The sequence below is a fragment of the Pelodiscus sinensis genome, chromosome 6, assembly GCF_049634645.1.
Source record: "Pelodiscus sinensis isolate JC-2024 chromosome 6, ASM4963464v1, whole genome shotgun sequence".
NCBI classification, from domain to species: Eukaryota; Metazoa; Chordata; order Testudines; family Trionychidae; genus Pelodiscus; species Pelodiscus sinensis.
The window spans coordinates 76424475-76445792 of record NC_134716.1 but is presented as its reverse complement, the minus strand read 5'-3'; the positions used below and the strand labels follow the sequence as shown (position 1 = coordinate 76445792).

Here is a 21318-nt window from a genome sequence, read left to right as displayed (position 1 = left end):
CTTTTCATCTTCAATTTTTAATTAAATTAGTTATTTAGAGGGAACTTTCAATGAGGGCTGTCATGACATGGATTTGGGCAAATCAATGAACCATGCTGAAAAGAGAGTTCTGAAATGCAACAATCTTCTTAAACCCAGATTGATGCATTAAGTAACCGTTTAAAAAAAGAGACAAGCTAGTAACCAACATTAAATTTCCATAGTGATAGACCAAAAAAAGGAAACGCATAATGATTTTAACTGAAAACTTCATCAGAGTTTACACATTAGAGTTCAGTGGATTTAATGTTTTATAGTAAAGCACTTGCAGTACTCAAGATGTTTTTATTATGACCACACTTTGAAACTTTATAATCACCTGTTTATTTCACACTTTCTTTTCCAGGTGGTATCATGGAAAACTTGACCGAACAATTGCAGAAGAACGTCTTCGGCAAGCAGGAAAACCTGGAAGCTACCTTATTCGAGAGAGTGATCGGAGGCCAGGGTCATTTGTGCTTTCATTTCTTAGTAAAACAAATATTGTCAATCATTTTAGGTGAGTATTTATTTTCCTATTTGAAAATGTTATAGCTATTGTACGTATAGGAGTAGAAGTCTGTGTAGCACATTCAAAAATCTTAAGTGTTTGCATGACAGTCCATGTTAACTAGCAATTACAGTGGTTCTGAATATGTGTTTCTCTCATTTTGCTGTACATTTGCTTACATTCCATGAATTGTTTTAAAATAAGTACCGTATTTTCCAGGGTATAAGACGACTTTTTATACTAAAAAACATCCCCCAAAAATCGGGGGTCGTCTTATATGCCGGGTATAAACATACAGGCAGTCCGCGACTTGCAGGTATGAACGGGGCTTTTCTCGCCCCGGAGGACACGGACTGCGGGACCTCATGGTCCCGCCGCCTGTGTACTCCGGGGCGAGAAAAGCTGCTCCGTCTCTCCCTGGTCTGCAGACCAGGAAGACGCGGAGCAAAGCCGTGGAGGGGCTCCGGCAGCGGGACAGCCCAGATGCGCCGCGGCTGTCCCGCTGCCGGCGTCCTCAGAGGCTTTGCTCCCGGTGCCCCTGGTCTGCTGGGGACCGTCTCCAGCAGACCAGGGACACCGGGAGCAAAGCCGGGGAGGCGGAGGGGTCCTGCGCCTCTGAGGCTTTGCCAGAGCAAAGCCTCAGAGGCGCGGCACCCCACTGTGGCTTTGATCCCTGTGTCCCTGGTCTGCTGGGGGGCGGGCGCAGCTAGTGGGCTCCCCCCCCCTCCCCCCGCAGTAGACCAGGCTTTTGTTGTGGACCCTGGGGCAGAGCAGCTGGGGCGCTGCTGGTTGGCCTCTTAAGGGGGGGTAGTCTTATATGGCGATTATAGGTGAAAACCTATGTTTTAACTAGAAAATTAGGTGGTCGTCTTATACACCCAGTCGCCTTATACGCCGGAAAATACGGTATATTGTTTTAAAGTGCGTTTGACATTGATCTACATTTTCAGCACTCAGAACAGAACACTGAAGCATCAGGAAGTAAATGGAGCTGCAAAATGGAAAAAAATACTATAAAATTGTTTAAACCTTGAATTGTAGTGAATAGGCTTATAGGCAGTATTAGGCAGGTGTCTTATTTGTTAATCAGAGTCACTGAAAGAGAATTGTTTTTAGTGTGTACGCAGAGAGTCATTACAGTTTTATTTATTTATTTACGTGCTTACCTACCTACCTGCCAGCATCAACAAATTGTATCTTTGTTTTTTAAAAAAATTAAAGAAAAAAAATAAGGAATCTGTTGTCTAATGTTTTCAGAGTTTCCTGGAAACAATGCATTTGTTTGAATGGATTGCTCTTGATATTAGTAAGCCTTTGCCCACTCTCCCAAGTTATGTCTAGGATTACAGTTTTAAGGAGTGTATTTGTTCTTGTTCATATGAATTAGGGATGTAAGCGACTAGTCAAGTAGACACCTGATAAGCCTATGCAAATGGGCTCATTAGATAGTTAAGTCACTACTCCACTACTCACTCCCTTCTGACGCTATCGGAGATAGAAAGCTGGGGGAGCAGGAGCCAGTGCTGCATGGGAGCCGGCTTAAAAGTGGGTTCCCTCCTGCACCATCTCTGCATTGTGTGGAGAGAGCAGGTGAAGCAGAGGTGCAGTATGCTTGGTCCCGGATTGCGTGCCCTGCTCCTACTATATTTAAACTTCAGAGACGCAGTGGGGATAGTTCCAGCTTATGCCTCCCCTTATCGACTAATCGTGTAGTCAATACAAATTGTATCGATTAGACGATTACTCAGTTACCTGCGTCTTAACATCCTTAATATAAATGAAACTTACTGTGTGTAAATGTCAATATTGGCCAACATACATTGTGCTAATGGAATAACATCCTTCAGTCCCCAGAAAATAGATTTTTGTTAGCTTGACTGAACTTCAGTCTTAACAGCTAATGGGAAAACAGTTCTCCAGCAGATTGTTTGAATAGAATAAAGCTGAACTCTAGAAAGGAGTAACTTATAAGGAGTATTTTAGTTTATCAAGTCTGAAGCTGGACCTTCTGGCCTTCAGGAAGGACAGATTTCAGATTGATGGAATTTAGGTCAAGCAGAATAGATGAACTAGCAATCCATGGAATCTTTAATCTTTGGTACATCTTTCCCGTACGTCAGTCCCTTAATCCATCTCCTGGGCCATGGTGAGAAGTTTTCTTCAGAAGATTTTCTGTATTGAGGACGCTTCATTCTTATAGACTCAAATATGTGAGGAAGCGGTGAATTAATGAATTTGTCTGTTGCCAAGTGTTATCAAGCTCTGCACAGTAGAAAACTTCTTGAGACTAGGTCAGCTGTTCTAGGAAGATCTAGCATGCTTTTGGTGCTGTTGTTGGCCAGGAGAACTGAAGCAAGGTTGGTCAGTTAAGACACTATTGGCAGTGCTACAGTCAGAAATCTCTGAGCTTCAAGCATGTATTTTGGGGATTTGGAGGACATTTTCCTCTGATATTTAAGACTGGAATCTTAATTATGCAGTCCCCTGTTCTGGTAATTCCTTCAGGCCAGAGTAGTGATAAATTGAGACCCCCCCACCATGACTATAAAGTTAAATCTTTGTCTGTTGCAGCCTTGTAGAAACTGGCTGATCCTTCTTAGAGTTTAAAATTTTATGTTTGTTGAATGGCTTTTGATAGTTGACTTAAGTCTGATAGACATAGATGTTGTCGAAGGACTTACGTTAATCTGTTGTTCGAAAGGGACAGTTTAATAGGTTTAGAGACTAAACAGGAAAATTTCTCAGTAAACCTATATCTGAAGTGAAAGAGCATAGTCAAAGAAAATGGTAGAAGATAACAAACAGAAAAAGCAGCAGAGTCAAGAATTACTGTGGGATTGTGTGGAAGAGTAGGTTTAACCTAAACATAGAATCAAATTTCCCCAAAGGCAAATTGTTCATTTAATTTCTGGAATGTTCATTAACTTTGAAAAAAAGAACGAGAATGGCAGCTAGTTCTTAGTTTTCAGGTGTTAAAATATTAGCTTCTCAAATTCCAACAACTCATTTTCTAAATAGATCTTCAAGTATTTCCATTCTTTTAATTACAGTTTGAAATTGAAAGTCGAACGTAAAAAAATGTAAAATGACTTTTCAGATGTTAAATCAATCTGTTTTCCCGAAGCCGAAGCTTTGCTACAGCTCATTTTTTTTGTTAAATGTAATTGCTCATATTTTTTCTTCATTTACTAACAGCTCAGTTGCACAATTTAATAATGTTCTTGTAGTATAAATGTTCTATCAAGTCAGATCAGAAGAAATATACAACAGCTTTCTTTTATCCCTGTGCCACAGACATTCTTCAGTGAATTGCAATAAGCTTTTTCCTCATTTATGTGTCCCCAGTTGGTGTCAACTTTGAATACTCTGGTAGTTACAATAAACTTTTAAAATAAGAGCCACTGTAGCCCCCAAAAGTCAGTTACTTTTTATAAAAAGCTTTGGATCTGATTGCACATTGGACATTACAATAAGAGGTGCTCATATAACTGTCCACGTATCTGAATCTGTCCACAAATCTATGTAAGCATTGTAACCAAAGGAATTGTTCAGTTGTCATGTTAACAACTTAAAAAAAAAATCAGTCTGATTTTTACAGCCACAGTATCGTACAAATAGTACTGATTAAGAATATAATGTTTTTCTCAGTACTGATGTCTGACTTCTGTATAGCTGGAAACTTAAGCTGTAATTGACACCAGCAGTTATGCAATTATAGGAAATTGTTTGGGATAGCTAACTTTATTGATATTACTCTTGCTTGGCTTTAATCAAATCTTTCTGTGTGAAATTGACAATAAATTAAGTATAGAGGAAATGTTTTAAAATATTGTTTTATTGAAACTCACAGATTCAGGACGTTCAGGATTCAGAGTTTAGGCTGTCACTTTTTAAACTTGTTCTGGTATAGTAATTGAAGTGTGCATGGTACTTGTAACGTGTGGGGTCACAGGACCTATGAGTCGTGTGCCCCCCTAGATTTTAATTGCTGAAGCTGGGTGCCTTCACTCTACTCTCTCCCTATATCCCCTCCCCACAGGGCATGGGTCATCTTTCATGATACTTATAATATTACACATACTTACAGTATGTAAACACAGCACTCTTAATCTTTCACTTTATTTAGGGGATTAAGTTAAAACCTTGGTATAACACGTTTTTAATTTACTTAGCTTTTTGATAATATTCATTAATTGGGCTATTTGTTTTAAATAATAAATAATAACAATTTACACCTATTTTATTTTTTCTCAATTTAAACCATCTATTTCTTTCTGTGCATTTATTTTGCTGTTACATCTGTCAGCATGTTTCCAAATAAGTAAAAGTCCAGCAAGGGGGAAAGATTGTCAAAATATGAACAATTTTAAAGCTTACTTGACATTTACAGTAAATCTAGAAATCAAAATAATTAAAATGAGGTATTCAGTGTTCTGCAGATATATGGTCACCAGTACAACTCTTTCCTTTTAATGAAGTATTTTAACACTTTTGTCAAAATTAGACCTGGTTGGGATCGGAACCTAGTTGCAATTCTTAGTTTTTATTTTATAAGAAAAACATCTATTAGATGATCTAATTCAGCTTTTTGATTTAGATGTGTTTTTTAAAACAGACTTTCTAGGACAATATTTTGTATCTTTTAGTTTTAAAAGTTCAGAGCAATTAAGCTTCTGTTTTGTTTAGTAACATAATATTTTTCATAGAAAACTCTTTGATGTTCACTTCAATTTTCCTGTTTCATTCATTTAATTCTAGTTTTAACTCCGCATTTTGACCTTAAGTCATCATTTTATTTTTACACTTAAAATATTTGTAAACCGTAATGTTCCTGCTTTGTCACTCCTTCTTGGAAATTACTTTGTCAAAATATATATGTGTTTATCTGTGAAAGAATGCCTTTTTTAGGTGTGTTATTTGAAAATAGTTTGCTTTCAAAAGCATATATATTGTAGGATCCCATACCTTTCTATAAATTTATCCATGGATATTTATAGAAATAAATAAATTAACTTTAGTGTTTATTTTCTGACAGGATTATTGCCATGTGTGGAGATTATTATATTGGTGGACGACGTTTTTCTTCACTTTCAGACCTAATAGGTTATTACAGTCACGTGTCTTGTTTGCTGAAGGGAGAAAAATTACTTTTCCCTGTAGCACCTCCTGAGGCAAGTAATAACTTCCTAAGAGTAACAGGTTTTTTCTTTGTTTTCTTTTTAATAAAATATTATTTGATTCGACATTTATCATTTTATAGTATGAAAAGAAGAGTGTTAGCAAATTTCTTCTTTATAATAATTTCCCCCTTCACAGCAGATATATAAGGATTAATACATTATATAGATGCATGTTTGCTATTGCAAATACTACATATTGTGTATTGTAACTAAAAAACAACAAAAAAAACCCACTAGGTTTTGTATATTGTAGAGCTATTCTCACACTATAGCAATGAGTATGGTATGAAACCCAAGATAGACCCAGAAAAATTATAAGAAAACATACAGTTTATGGAGATAAAATGTAAGAGGTAGAAAGAAGTAAGAACATCACTATATGAATATATCATCATCATAAGATCTTTGATAAAATAGAATGGGAACATTTTAGAGCATCCAGTTTATAGGTAAAGAATTGAACTCTCTGAAAATCTGGCTCCTTTGCGGTCTCTCAGAATTAGGGTATTCAGAATCACAGAGTCACTTGAAATTGAAAATGTTGGTCTGAAAAACTCACAACTATGTGGAGACTCCACACTGCTATAAACAGAGGCTATATAAAAAGGCTGTAATGCAGTTTTCTCTTTTCTGGTGTTTTCCCTTATTTTATAAAATAAACAAATGGAATTTTTTTCTAACTAAAATGCCACAATTCTAACAGTATTTTTGGACATTCCAAGGCTAGAATCAAATTAGAAATCTAACCCTGATCAGTCTTGAACTATCATAACTTTAATAGTAGGACTATTTGACTGTGTATTATGAGTTCTCCTCTCAAACTAGCAGTAATATGGGGGGGATTCTACTTATGGAAGAGCAATAATCAGACATTTTTCCTTCCTAAATTGTAGCCAGTGGAAGACCGAAGGAGAGTTCGAGCCATTCTGCCATACACAAAAGTGCCAGACACAGATGAAATAAGGTATGTTTTATTAAAGAATTAGATGCAGTTAAAATTCTAGAGGATTTTTCAGTCTTAATGAATAGAAATAATTTTTTTTTGTTTTTACATCTCAGTCTTTCCACTCCTAGATGTCAGAATGAGTCATAGAAGCAGTAGCATTCTGTTTTGAGTTCATATGTACTAATGTTTACCAAATAAACATGTTAAATTATAAAAGGGGAGAACTATTACAGGTTGAACCTCTACAATCTGCAACTCTCTGGTCTGGCAATTGGGCTGGCTAGGTGGGGAATGCAGTTGGAGTAAGGGCTGGCAAAGATGCAGGGAGCCCTGGTTAAGGCCAGCGTGGTATGGGGAGTGGGGAGGGGGTGCAGGCTGGTGGGGGATGGAGGCATCAGGGCTGGCAGCCAGGAGTACAGTCCTGGCTGGGGTTTGTGGTGGGGAGTGCAGCCCTAGGCAGGGCTGGAGTCAGCTGGGCCAGCACCTGGGTACGCAGCCCTGCCTGGCAATGGGGGGGGGTGCCCGGTCATGGGCTGGTGCAGTGTAGGGGAAAGGCGGAGCTGGATGCAGCAGGGCAGGCAGTATGGAGCACAGTCCCAGCTTGGATCAGATCCCTGCTCCCAGGTAGGAAGCCTTGACCTCTCCTTGTCTGGCAAATTCTGTCGTTCGGGACCACTCAGGTCCCGAGGGTGCCGGACAATGGAGGTTCACCCTGTAGTTTGTTTTATTCTCTGTTGTCAGTCTCACGGTAACTTTCTGAAACTTTCAGCTGATCAATTAAATTCCTCTAGGCTTGATCTTCAGTCAAAGGGGGGGAGGTGTCATGTGTGCACTTTTTAAAATGAAAATTGAGGAAAAATTATTAATCTGTTTGTGGGGAAGAGGATGGTGATAGTAATTGAAACCAATGATGAATAAGGCTGTGTCTACACTAGCATTATTGTCAGTTTAGGGTGTGAAAAAACACCCCTGGACAGACCAAAATTACATTGAAGGTAGAAGGAAGTGCTAGAGTGGATAGCGCTGTGTTGGTAGGAGATGCTTTTCCATTGACACAGCTCATTGTCTTAATTATGCCGATGGGAGAGCTCTATCCCATCAGCGTAGAATAGCTACACAGGTGACCTTACAGAACTGCAACTGCATCAGGGCAACAGCTGGAAGATCTCTTATGTGCAGGAATGTCTTAGAGAGAGTTTGGTGGTGGATGTTGGTTGTTGAATTTGTGACAGTCTGAGGGAGTGTAGGTCATTTGTCCAGAGGATGTGTCATCAGAGTGTCTTAGGTATTTCATTGGTTTCATGGTGTATTTGTACAGAAGTTTTTCCTTAATGTGGTCTATGAGGGCTTTGGCATGTTGGGGAGTCATCAGGGCTGGCTTGAGCCATTCTAGCTCCCTGGGCAGCAGGCGCGCAATGCATGCGTGGCCCCACCTCCCGGCACGCTGCGCACCTTACAGCTGCCCTCAGGTGCCCCCCATCGGTTGGCGCCCTGGGCAGCTGCCCGGCTAGCCCCCCCCTTAATCTGGCCCTGGGAGTCATACAAGTACCCAGTGTTATTCCCATGATTTTACAAAGTGGTTGTTTATATGTATATGAAATGATGTAATGTCATCAGCATCCACAGGCCACTGTCCACCTCTATCCTCAGTTGCTTGCTGTGGACAGCCTCAGTGCTGTCCCTCTGGGCATGTGCTGCTCCAGCTCCAGCTCCGGCTCCTGCTTCACACCTTGGAGGGCTGCACCACTGGGTAGGAGCTGCTGGAGCTGCACCAGGTCCCCTCTGCCATCTGAGCCCCCAATGTGTGCCCACTTATTCATTGGTATGTGTAGCGTTGGCATGCCCTAGGAGGCTGTCTGCTGGCAACACTATGCAGTCCCAGTCTGTTCAGTCTCTCTTTACACATAACTTTTCTGGGTCTCTAATTATTTTCATTGCCTCACTTGCAAATTTCTCCATGTTTGCTACATCTTTTTCGAGGTAGGGTGACCAAAAGTGAACACAGCCAGCACTGCAGGTGAGGGCAAACTTTCAACATATAGAGTAATATGAAAATTAAGGTTCTCAATTAATTATAGTTATCTCAAATGATTAATGCAAAACAAATTAGCTAGATTTTTAAAAGCAGGATAGGCATTTTTAAAAGCAGGATAGGCGGTGACTGAGCTATGGTGCTGGGAGCCACATGAAAGCAAGTAAGTGGCTCCAATCCTCCCAAGCCGAGACCTCCAGCACCCCCCCAGCCGACACCCTGCCCCTCCAACATTCTCACCATGCACCCAAGCCTGCTCCTGCCTCCCTCCCCCTGGTCAGACACCTACCCTCAGAGAGATGGGGTTTGTCAAGTGTAGCAAGCAAGGGGCGCAGCCCCCTAGTTATTGTAAAATTGTTATGGGATGAGGAGGAAGAGGGATAAGTTTAGTGATTAGGGTTGCCAGGTGTCCAGTTTTGAACTGGACAGTCTGGTATTTCAGCTTTTTGTCTGGGAAAGAAATTTAGAAAATACCAGACATATAAATGTCCGGTATTTTCTAATTAAGTAAGCTTTATTATTATGAGTATCAGTATGTAGTTGCGTACTGCCTGCTTGATGGACACTCTCACACTGCGTGAGTCACACTGCGTGTGTGTGTCACCAGTCAGGCAGTATGCAACTACGCAGTAGAGTGGAGGAGGGTGGGGCGGGATGGAATCCCCAGGACCGGACTCGATAATGCGCTCTGCCGGGGCGTGCATGGGACGGGCAGCACCTGGGGATCTGTGTGCGCCTGGGCCAGCCCTGCTCCTCGCTGGTCCATTCTTTCCCCCCGACCTCCTCCTGGCCAGCCCTGCTCTCTGCTGGCTGGTTCCCCCCCAGCTGTCTCCCCCCCCATGAGCCCTGCTTTCCACTGGCCGATTCTCTCCCCCCTCCCTCCCGGCCAGCCCCTCTCCCCGCTGGCTGATTCTTTCCCCCTGGCCCCCTCCCGGCTGGCCCCGCTCCCTGCCGACCAATTCTTTCCCCTCAAGCCCCTCCTGGCCAGCCCCACTCTCCGCCGGCCGATTCTCTACCCTGACCTCCTCCCAGCCAGCCCTGCTCTCTGCCGGCCGATTCTCTACCCCCGACCTCCTCCCAGCCAGCCCCGCTCCCTGTGGGCTGATTCTCCCCGCCCCCTCCCCCCCCCCGCGACCCTCTCCCAGCCAGCTCCACTCCCTGCCAGCCAATTCTCTCCCCCCCCCCCCCACCTCCTCTCCACCAGACAGCCCCCTCTGACTCCCCCTTCCTCCCCACCCAGCCAGCCCCGCTCCCTGCCGGCCAATGCTCTCCTCCCCCCCTCCCCCGGCTCCCTCCCCTGGGCAGCCCCACTCCCTCTGACCCCCTCCTGGCCAGCCCTGCTTTTTGCCGGCCGGTCTCTCCCCTCCCCCCTACCCCTCACCACCACTCCCCACTGGCTGGTTCCTCCCCAGCCAGCCCCGCTCCCCCTGACCCCCTCCGGGCCAGCCCCACTTCCTGCCGGCTGGTATCCTCCTCCATCTTCCCCGGCCAGACCTGCTTCCCGGCCAGCCTTGCTTCCTGCCGGCTGGTATCCCCCTCCATCTCCCCCAGCCAGTCCTGCTTGCTGGCCAGCCTTGCTTCCTGCCGGCTGATTCTCCCCCTATCTCCCCCAGCCAGCCCCACTCTCCCCGACCTTCTCCCGGCCAGCCCCGCTCCTCTTCTAGCCGGTCCCCCCCCCCCCCATCTGAGATTAAATGTGGTCTGTGTGTGTGGTTTTTTTTTTAAGTCATCTGGTAACCCTATTAGGGATGTGTTTGGGGTGGGTAACTGTGATGTCTGTTGTCTTCTATATGTTTGAGGTAGGCAGTGTGCAGTCATTTTGAGGGTTATTGGTGTACATGGTGATATTAAGGATGATAACTTGTGGGAGGTAGCTAATGTTGCCAAGTTTCTTGAGGAAATCAGTTTGGTCTTAGAGGAAGCTGACTCTTTGTGTGGGGAGTTATTTGATTCTAGTTTCTGACTCCCAATATTCCTTTATTAAGTGCCATGGCTAGATAAAATGAGTCTGCCTTGATTGCCTTTTTTAAAACTTACTTTGGAAAGCATGTAGAAGGTTTCTGTGATGCATTTCTGTGAGATAAGATCATATATTTTCCCTTATAGTAGTTTGTTGGAGGATTTGATGATATCTTTTAATTCCCAGGTAAAATTCCCAGGTAAAATGTGTTGTAAGGTCTTTTTTGAGTAGTGTTGGAGAGTTATCAGTTGGCCTTGTTAATATAGTCACTACACTTAAGAACTACAATGGCACCTTCTTACATAAGAGGTGTTCAATGGATTGTAGAGTTGTTGGTTTCACATTTTGCTTTTGTTTTGGTGACTATTGTTAGGCTTTAAGTCCTTCTGGAGAATTTTTCAGCATACAGGCAGTCCCCGGGTTACGTACAAGATAGGGACTGTAGGTTTGTTCTTAAGTTGAATCTATATGTAAGTCGGAACTGGCGTCCGGATTCAGCCGCTGCTGAAACTGACCGCCAGTTCTGACTTACATACAGATTCAACTTAAGAACCCCAAGCCAGCTGCTGCTGAAACTGATCAGCGGCTGATTCCAGGAAGCCTGGGGCAGAGCAACTCTGCCTCGGGCTTCCTGTAGTCAACGCTGGTCAGTTTCAGCAGCGGCTGACTTGGGGACGCCTGGGGCAGAGCAGCTGGGGTCCCGCTGGGTTGCTCCAGTAGCACCGCTCCTCGGCGCTACTGGACCAACCCAGCAGCACCCCATCTGCTCTGCCCCAGGCGTCCTGATTCAGCCACTGCTGAAACTGACCAGCAGCGGCTGAATCAGGACCTGGGGCAGAGCAGCTGGGGTGCTGCCAGGTTGGTCCAGTAGTGCCCAGAGCAGCGCTGCAGGACCAATCGGCAGCGCCCCAGCTGCTCTGCTCCAGGGTCCAAAACAAAAGCCTGGTCTGCTGGGGGGGGGGAAGCACACTAGACGCGCCCCCCCCCCAGCAGACCAGGGACACGGGGAGCAGAGCCGCAGCGGCAGCGGGGTGCCGCGCCTCTGAGGCTTTGCTCTGGCAAAGCCTCGGAGGCGCGGGACCCCCCCGCGGCTGCGGCTTCAGTCCCGGTGCCTGTGGTCTGCTGGGGACGGTCCCCAGCAGACCACAGGCACCGGGACTGAAGCGGCAGCAGCGGCGGTTCCCCGCGCTTCTGAGGCTTTGCTCTGGCAAAGCCTCAGAAGCGCGGGAACCCGCCCGGTGCCCCTGGTCTGCTGGAGACGGTCTCCAGCAGACCAGGGTCACCGGAGCAGCTTACGAACGGGGCTTTCTCGCCCCAGAGATCGCAGGTAGCAATCCGCTACCTCGACCTCTGGGGCGAGAGAGCCCCGTTCGTAAGGGCGGATCTGACATAAGTTGGATCCGCGTAAGTCGGGGACTGCCTGTACTTGAAATTGTGTGTAGCGCTGAGACGGTATAGATGGTGATGGGTTTTTTGCATTTGCTCAGGAAGTAGATGTCGCTTTACAGTTTGCTTCCTTTTGTTTCATGTTATGGTTTTTCAGTTTCAGAGAGCAAAATTTGTTATCTTCCATTGTTGTTTGCAGTATTGTAGCCATTTTATTCCCAGGGTATTAGAGAGACAAGATGAGTTAGGGCAGTACTTCAATTAACTGAAAAAAAGACAAGCTTTCAGGCACACTCTAACCTGTATTATATCCCTGATTATAGTTAACAAGGCCCATCTACCATCATGACCCAGTGGTAATTACACAACTCTGTACCATTTTGTAGGGCTTTTAAAACCTGTATTTGTATTGACTAAAAGTTCTGCTTTCATATGTAGGGTCACAGAAACCTCTCCCTTCAGACATAAGATTTACAATGTTGTGAACTTGTGTAAAGTCACTATTTTCATTATATTACCTGTATATACACTTATGTTTGTCCTTGATTTTTTTCTTTCTTAATTTGGTGTTTGATTTGATTGGCTATTTTCTCTATCATTGATTGCATCATAGCATGAGTGTTGCCTAATTGATTAGAAAATTAAAGGTGTCTCTTGGAATTAAGTATTAGAAATCCAAATAAATCAGATGTGTCCGTATCTAACGGGTGCTCATTTCATAATGTGTGGTCTGAACAGATTGATTTGTATTATAGGTTGACTTTGGGGATACCAAATACAGTGTGTTTCTGTTTCAGACATCTTTAAAGTTTTGAAAACACAACTTTTTTGTTAAGCTATGTTCAATGTATTATCCTCATCAAAAGTATTACACCTTGTTTGCAGTTCTAGTTTAATAGTCTTATTGTAGTTCTCTTTAGTTTCCTTAAAGGAGACATGTTTATCGTCCATAATGAATTGGAAGATGGTTGGATGTGGGTTACAAATCTACGGACAGATGAACAAGGACTTATTGTGGAAGATCTGGTGGAAGAAGTGGTAAGTGTTGTATATTTAAATCAGTTTGAAAACTTGAGATTCTCTAAGTTAGGGGTCGGCAACCTTTCAGAGGTGGCGAGGCAAGATTTAACTTACTCTCTTCTATTTACTGATCTGTGTGCTGGGAGGAGGAGCGGGGAGGTGTAGGGCTGGGGCAGGTTACGTATGGTGGGCAGGTTGGGTATGGTGACCGTATTTCAGAATTAGCTGCAGCTAGAGAGGATGGTTTAATTTAAATTATTAAACAGATTAAGCGTTTTAACTTTCTCATATTAGTTTATCAAACTTCATTTTAAATAAAATTAAAATATTAATTTATGTCCAGTACAAAAGGTTTCAATGTTTTCCTTATTTATGGAAGGAGTGGGGAACCTTTTTAGGTTGGGGACCACTAAGCCACAGAAAGATCAGTTGGGGCCCACACAACTGAGAAGCAAAAAAAGCCTCCCCAAACTCCCAACCCTCACTGATGTGGTCCCCAACTGAAATACCTTATGCCTCTGGCGTTCCAGCCTCAGAAGGTGAGAGGACGGGACAGGGAGGACTGAGGTTCAGGGTTTCACACAGGCCAGATTTACTTTTCTGGGGTTTCAGAGTTAGTGGATTTTATGGACCCCCTTAGGCTCTGAGATGAGGACAGAAATGAGGCGTTTAGTGTGTAGGACAGGGCTGCCAGTGTGTGGAATAGGGATGAAGTGTAGGATCTGGGCAGGAGGTGGGATGCAGAAGCAGGTTGGGCATAGGGTGTCTGGTCAGGGGCAGGGAGCAGGAGCAACAGTGGATGCAGGAGCAGGTTGGAGGTAGGGTATAGGATAGGGCTTGGGGCAGGGTGTCTCCTCAGGAGGGAGGGTGTCGGAGCAAGCTGGGCGTGCAGAGTCTTGCCGGGGGGGGGGGGAGGGAAGTCAGGGAAATTGGGGGTGTATGTGGGCATGAGGGGGGACACTTACCTTGCTTCGCACCCCCTTGCAGCGGGGAAAGCCTTTAGACAGCACGCCACTGTTCCCCAAACAGGATGGGAAGCGGGAGGGAGCTCAGCCCTTCCCTCCTCCACTCAGCAAGGATCCTGGTGCAGCAGGGTGTGGGGTGAAGAAACCCCGACCTTCCCCACCAGAGACAGTTCACCGTTGTTTCCCCAGCAGGGTGGAGAGGGGTGGGGAGGACAGAGTGGCAGAGTACAGAGCACACCTGCTAAGCCCGAGAGCACCCCGCCCTGCAGCGCCCCTGCTGGGCTTGAAGTGGCAGCCCCAAAGCATGGAGGACTGGGAGCAGCTATGCCGGGTTTTACCTCATCCTGGCGGTGGTGCTGGTAGCTGTACCAGCAAACGGCCTGGAGGAAGAGGATGCAGTTCCATGGGGAAGGGCGTGGTGGGCAGTGCATGGAGGAGTGGCTGGAAAATGCGCGCCACCAGAAGCTGGCCCGGCTGCCCACTGGCAAAGTTCCAACGGAGGGAACTTTGAGTGCAAGAGGCTGCTGCGCTGCGTGAGGAGCAATGGCAGTGCCCAAAGCCATTTCTTGGTTGCTTCTTCCCCACAAGCCCCACAGTATCACCATTGAATAATGAAATGTCCAGCAGGTCTTTCCAGGACTTTTCACTACTTTATGGGTACACCAGGACAGAGTATTTAAAATTGGGACAGGCCCGTATGGTCAGTGTACGTGTCCAGCAGGGAAGCTCGTGTGCCCGTGAAAAAAAGCTTGCGTACCACCTATGGCACATGTGCCATAGATTGCCAACCCATGCTCTAAGTATTAATGCACAACAGCCACAATATCTAGTCTAATTGCTAAGCATCCTACAGTGGTGTATATTCAGTTTTCTTTCAAAATGTACTAACCAGGTCTCTCATTTAGCATCAACATATCAATAACTCCTCAAGCCTAATTTTCAAAACTGAAAATACTTAAGACCAAACCACCTCTTGGCAAACGAGTTTATTCTAATTTTGTAGAAATGAATAGCATTGAGTTTTTCATAGGCAGTTCTCTAAATCCAGATGTTTACAATAGAAGTGACTCTGCCGTTGTGTTTTGTGAGGCTTCCTAAAGTGCCACGATACCTTATTTTTTTCTAATGAAATAGCCAAGTTCCTTAAGTTTATATGTATATAGCTCCCCATCTTGAGAGTTCCATTCATAACAGGGAATGGGACAATCGGGCATATCAAGTTGCTAGTAAAATCTCCCTGGTTCAGCATCTGCCATGCTGTCCTTAATATTAATTGGGGCCAGCCAAGTTGACTGTAAGGCACCATATGTCAGAGGAGAGTTGGCTTAATGGAGCTACACTGTATAACACCCAGGACACATCTACTCTACGGGCAGTGTCAATGCCTCCACCAGTTGTGCACTAGCAGGTACAGGGAGTCTTCTCTATAAGTCACCCTGGTATACATTGGTTCTGCACTAGCATGGTTGATGCTTGTGGGAACAGTTCCATTTTAAGTCCCCCCATTGTCTGCGCTTCCGTCCTGCAAAAAAAAAAAAAAAAAAGACCAATTTGTACGAACAGAAGTCAGCTGCGGGGAAAAAAATTCCCTGCTTTACGTCCTTCGCTACATGTCCATGTGTTTTTTGAATGTATCTTGAACGTATAGTGGGGACACCCTGTAGCTGCTTGCTATCTGAGCATACAAAGTGAGTGGATAGTATTTTCCCATCTAAAGGGTCTTTATTACTCCAGTTCATTTTGCATGGATGGGTCTCTGCTTCACCAAAACTGCCACTCCTCAAGAATTGGTGTCAGCTGATTCACTATAGTGTGTAAAGAGAATCAATAAGCATGGGCACTAAACTAATCTCTCACTTTTGGAGGTAATGTACACAGATCAGTTTGGATGCATATCAGCAGAGTGGTGTGAAAAACTGTGTACTGCTTCTGCTGCTATACTTTTTCATGAATAAGTAGACTAATTCAGTCTTTAGAATTGTCAGTTTACAACATCTACAAGGATTAAATCAATCCACACATTGTCTAATTGAGGACAATTGAATTACTTGTACAACATTGTCTGAGAAGAGCTATACATAACTAGCTCTCTAATGATAATACACAGATAACTGATGGAGCATATTGTCTAATTTGAGGACTCTGACAGTTTGCAGTGTGCTAGGCTATACTGCAATATCTCTTACTCTCCAAGGGTGGATGAATTACGCACAGCATTATTTTCCACTGTAACTACTATATTGATGTACAGGCAGTCCCCGGGTTACGTGGATCCGACTTATGTCGGATCCCTACTTAAGAACGGGGTGAGGGAAGCCCGAACTAGCTGCGCCCCCCCCTTCCACGGTGAGAAAAGCTGCTCCGCGTCTCCCTGGTCAGCTGAGACGCGGAGCAAAGCCGCGGAGGACGCGGGCGGCGGGACTGCGGCGCGTCTGGGCAGTCCCGCCGCCCGCGTCCTCCGCAGCGAGAAAAGCCTCTCCCTGGTCTGCTGGGGGGGGGGGGGAGTGCAGCCTGCCGCCCCCGTCCTCCGCGGTGAGAAAAGCCTGGTCTGCTGGGGGGGGGGGGTGCAGCTAGTGCGCCCCCCCCCTCCCCAGCAGACCAGGCTTTTCTTGCCGCTGGTCAGTTTCAGCAGCGGCTGAATCAGGACGCCTGGGGTAGAGCAGCTGGGGGGCTGCCGGGTTGGTCCCACAGCGCCTAGGTGCGGCGCTGCAGGGACCTACCCGGCAGCACCCCAGCTGCTCTGTCCCAGGCATCCAGATTCAGCTGCTGTTGAAACTGATCAGCGGCTGGTTCCAGGAAGCCCGACACAGAGCAGCTCTGCCTCAGGCTACCTGTAGTCAGCTGCTGGTCAGTTTCAGCAGTGGCTGAATCGGGGACTTCTGGGGTACAATATGACTTACATACAAATTCAACTTAAGAACAAACCTACAGTCCCTATCTTGTACGTAACCCGGGGACTGCCTGTATATAGTTTTTAGTGGTCTTTAAAATCTAACTCTCAGTCTGCATTAAAACCCATGGATTAAAACTAGAAGAAATGACTATGATCATCTAGTCTGATTGCCTGCGTAACAGAAGCCATAGAATTTCTCTCAATTACTTCCTGTTTGAACTAAAGGATATCTTTTAGGAAAAAAAAATCCAGTTTTGATTTGAAAATTGTCAGTGAATCCACCACAGTCCTTTATAAACTGTGCCACTGGTTAATTACCCTCTCTGTTAAAAATATGCATCTTATTTCCACCCTGAATTTGGCTATCTTCAACTTTTAGCCAATGAAACTTATTAAACAAATCTCTGCTAGATTGAAGATCTGATTTGTTTCCTCCTTTAAGATATTTTGACTGATCAAATTAACCTTTACTTTTATCTCTGATAAAATAAATAGATTGTGCTCCTTGAATCTTTCACTATATGGCATATTTTCCAATCCTTTGATCAATTTAGTGGCTCTTGACTGAATCCTCTCCAATTTTTGAATGCCTCAGAGGCCGTGTTAGTCTGTAACTTTAAAAACGAGTAGTCCAGTGGCACTTTAGAGACCAATGTGTGAGTGTGAGTGAGATCATGAGCTTTCATGGAAAAGAACCCACTTCCTCAGATGAGCAGAGTTACTCTGCTCATCTGAGGGATGTGTGTTTTGCCCACGAAAAGTTAATCTCTAAGGTGCCACGGGACTATTCATTTTCAGTTTTTGAACATCTTTCTTGAATTGTTGGAATGAGAATTGGACACACAGTGTTGCACTAGATGTCTTACCAGACCCAAAAATGTCGTACAATGTCTCTACTCTTACTTGATAGTTGCCTGTTTTTACATCCAAAGATCACATTAGCTGTTTTCACCACAGGATTGCACTGGATGGGAACATGTCATGTTCAGCTAATTAGTTAGCATGGTCTTCAAGTTTTTTTTCAGACACGCTATTTTCCAGTGTCTCCCACACTGTATGTATGGCCTTTGTTCTATGCCAGTGTAGCTTGTATATTTGGATATATTAAAATGAATATTGCTTGCTTGTACCCAACTTATTAAGTGATCCAAATCAGAGGTTTTCAACTTTTTTCTTCCCTTGATCTCCCCCTCCCCAAAAGCTATAACAATTCCAGGCATCACGTATTCCACAGCAGCTATTTTTCTGCATATAAACACCTGAGCTGGCATTGAGGGGTAGCAGGCAGGGCATTTGGTTGGGTCTCCATGCCACAGGGGGACCTGGCAAAAGCTATTTCTCAGACTTTGGCTTCAGCCCCAGGTAGCAGGGCTTGGGCCACTGGTCTTCAGCCCCACATGGCAAGACTTCATCTTTCATCCCTAATCTCCAGTGCGTCTAATGTTGGCCCTGCTTGTGGACCCTCAGGGAGCTTTGGACTCCTGGTTGAGAGCTGCTCATCCAGATGGCTCTATCAGTGAAGTGTACTCTTCATTATTTGGTACTTCTCCAGTCTGTGTTATCTGCGAATTTAATCAGTAATAATTTTGGTTTTCTTTCATGTTAATACAGATTGGCCCTCCCTGGTCCAGCACCATTGGGACCTGAGCCGTCCCAGACCAGGGAGTTCGCTGGATCAGGGGAAGTCATCACTTTGGCTGACTTCCCCTTTGGCTGTCCTGCTGCTGGCTCGCCTCCATGGGGCTCTAGGAGCTGGGGCCCTGCTGGCCAGGTTGAGGCTCCCCATCCATTGCCACGAGGGGTTCCGAGCCAGAGCTGCCCAGCTGCCATCAGCCCAGTTCCGCCACTCCTGGCTCTGGTTTCTCAGGGTTTCCTGGCCCCGAGGCCGCCCAGCTACTGCCTGCCCTGCTGCTACGGCCTAGTTCTGCTGCCCCATGGGATTTTTAGCCAGGGCCGCCCACCCGCCACTGAACCCACTGTTGCTGGGGGGTTCCCAGGGTTTTTTAGTTGTGACTGCCAGCTGGCCCCGCTGCCATCGGGGATTCCGATGCTAGGTCTGGGACTCCTGGCTGCTGCCTGACCCCACCACTAGGGTTCCCTGGCTGGGGCTTCTGGGCCACTGTGTGGCCCCACTGCTGCAGGGGAGTTCTCAGGATTCTCCTGCTGGGGCTGCTCTGGCTGCCTGTCTCCTGACACTGGGGGTTCCCTGGCTGGGGCGGTGGCTCCCAGATGCCATCTGGCCAGGCTGACACTGGGGTTCTTCTGCCTAGCTGCTGCAGGTCCAGCTGGGAATCCGCAGACTCCACTCTTCCAGGGCTCTTTGGTTCAGCAATATCCATAGCCTTGCCAGACCACGGATGTTGCTGGACCAGGGGGTCCCAGATTTGGGAGGTTCATCCTGTATAAAAAAGTTAAATAGCATAAAATCAAAACTGATCACTGTGGAACCCAGCTAGAAATGTACCACCTTGATTGGTCTCAAAATGTAATTTTAAATGGAGAATCTATCAGCCAGTTTTTAGTTCATTCAGTGTATGCCATATTTGTTTTTTGTGGTGATCTAGTTTCTTAATCAAAATATTGTGCAGTACCAATTCAAATGAACAGAAGTCTAAACATTACATCAGTAGTATTAACTTTATCAACCAAATCTGAAATTGTAGGAAATGTTGCCCTCTTTTTTTTTTAAAGTGTGTTTTTAATAAGGGTAGGGATGCACCAGATAGTAAGCCTCTTTCATAGAATTATGTAGTAAGACCTTTAGTTCAAAAAATGCCTCTCATTTCTTAAATCTCAGAGAGGTAGCTGTTTCAGTCTATATCTGCAAAAATAATGAGGAGTCTGTGGCACCTTAAAGACTGACAGATTTAATTGGGCATAAGCTTTTGTGGGTAAAAACTGCATCTGACAAAATGATTTTTACCCACAGAAGCTTATGCCCAAATAAATCTGTTGGTCTTTAAGGTGCCACAGGACTCCTCATTGTTTTCTCATATCTTAAATATAAATGAATTATTTTTAGCATTTATTGACTTCTATAGCAAAGCTAAAAACTTAGAAAATATACTTCATATCACTGAGTATGTGAACTGTTGCATCATGCACTTACTGTGTTAATTTTCTCATTAGGGACGTGAAGAAGACCCACATGAAGGCAAAATGTAAGGGGTTTTTGTTTGTTCTCAAAGAAAAACAAATATCGTGGAATAAATTATTTGTACATTTAAGCTATGAAATTATTTGCCTCTGAAAAGGCGAGTCTTAACTTCTTTCTAACCTCATATTTTCCCTATACTGATTGCTAAGATTAATGTTTCTCCTCTGTCTAGCAGACTTCTACTTTGGTCTTTAGTGTGACTTATGTTTAGGTTAAATAGATTTTTGTGGTGGATAATTCTTGTACGAGGCCTTGGATAGTAGTGAACTTCACCCAGAATATGCAACACATGTTACTGTTTGAATATAAAAATTTCTATACTAGAGCTGACCTCTTTTAAAACCAGTCTAATCCCAAAATCTTTTCGTCTGGAGAGAGTATATACATTAGAAGAACTAATGTTCTGAATTCACTGATCTGGTACTTTAATAACCAATGTATTGGTTGCTGATTTTCTCTACTAAAGTCCAGTAATGATGAGATTTTAACAATGTAGCAGTTTCTCATTGAAATTGCTTAATCTATTTAAAATTATATCTGAAAAACCCAAAAGTTTAGTCATCAGTTTTTATTTTTATATAAAACATGAAAATCTTGGAATCATGACCTAGGATTCAATGACCAGATAGTAACACTTGTCATCTGTAGAACTACTTGCAATGAAAAAGAAGAGTGGCAACTAAGCATTGCAGCTGAATCTCCTGCTACTTACGTGACTGATTGGCTTCACGATCTTTGATTGCCATTGCTTCTGTCTCCTGCTTCCATTATTACCAGATCAGAATCTCGGAATGGCCGATGATTGAAGGCACTTGCAGATATGTTGGATGGGGAAAGAGAATTGTTGCTGTGGGGTGGCAACCCACTTTACTGGTGATTCTGTCATCCAGTTTGGGGTAAAACAGCCTAATTAATTGGATAATCTTAATTTATTGAGATTATCTTCTGCACCATTCCTGGAAGTTGCTTTGCGCTTCCCCACTTTCATACCTTATACCTAATGATCTTGTTGCTTAGAGGTTCCCTTGGACAATTTTTTAAGTGTTCACACATCAAGAAACTGTTCTTTAAAGGTGACCTAGGAAGGAAAATAAAAATTGTGCTTATTTTCCTTTTAGGGATACAATCTGTTGAGGTGTTCACACACACACACACAAAAAATCCTTTTCATAGTTGTTATTCTTTATAAATGGAAAGTTAGTCCAGGAAAGAAGAGAATTTTTTCCCACCTATATGGGTGCTAGAAATGC

General features: G+C 44.5%; 1 protein-coding gene across 2 annotated transcripts in view; it reads left to right on the top strand.

Moving 5' to 3' along the window:
- RASA1 (RAS p21 protein activator 1) overlaps window positions 1-21318 on the top strand; it is a 118588-nt gene that overhangs the window by 25760 nt on the left and 71510 nt on the right. The window contains exons 2-6 of one of the 2 annotated variants that reach the window (XM_075932187.1): window positions 386-538; window positions 5565-5700; window positions 6603-6673; window positions 12954-13071; window positions 20041-20072. In XM_075932187.1, the coding sequence (XP_075788302.1) occupies window positions 386-538; window positions 5565-5700; window positions 6603-6673; window positions 12954-13071; window positions 20041-20072 (510 nt within the window). Of the gene's footprint in view, window positions 1-385; window positions 539-5564; window positions 5705-6602; window positions 6674-12953; window positions 13072-20040; window positions 20073-21318 lie in introns of both variants that reach the window. The other variant, XM_075932186.1, reaches the window with a different exon arrangement.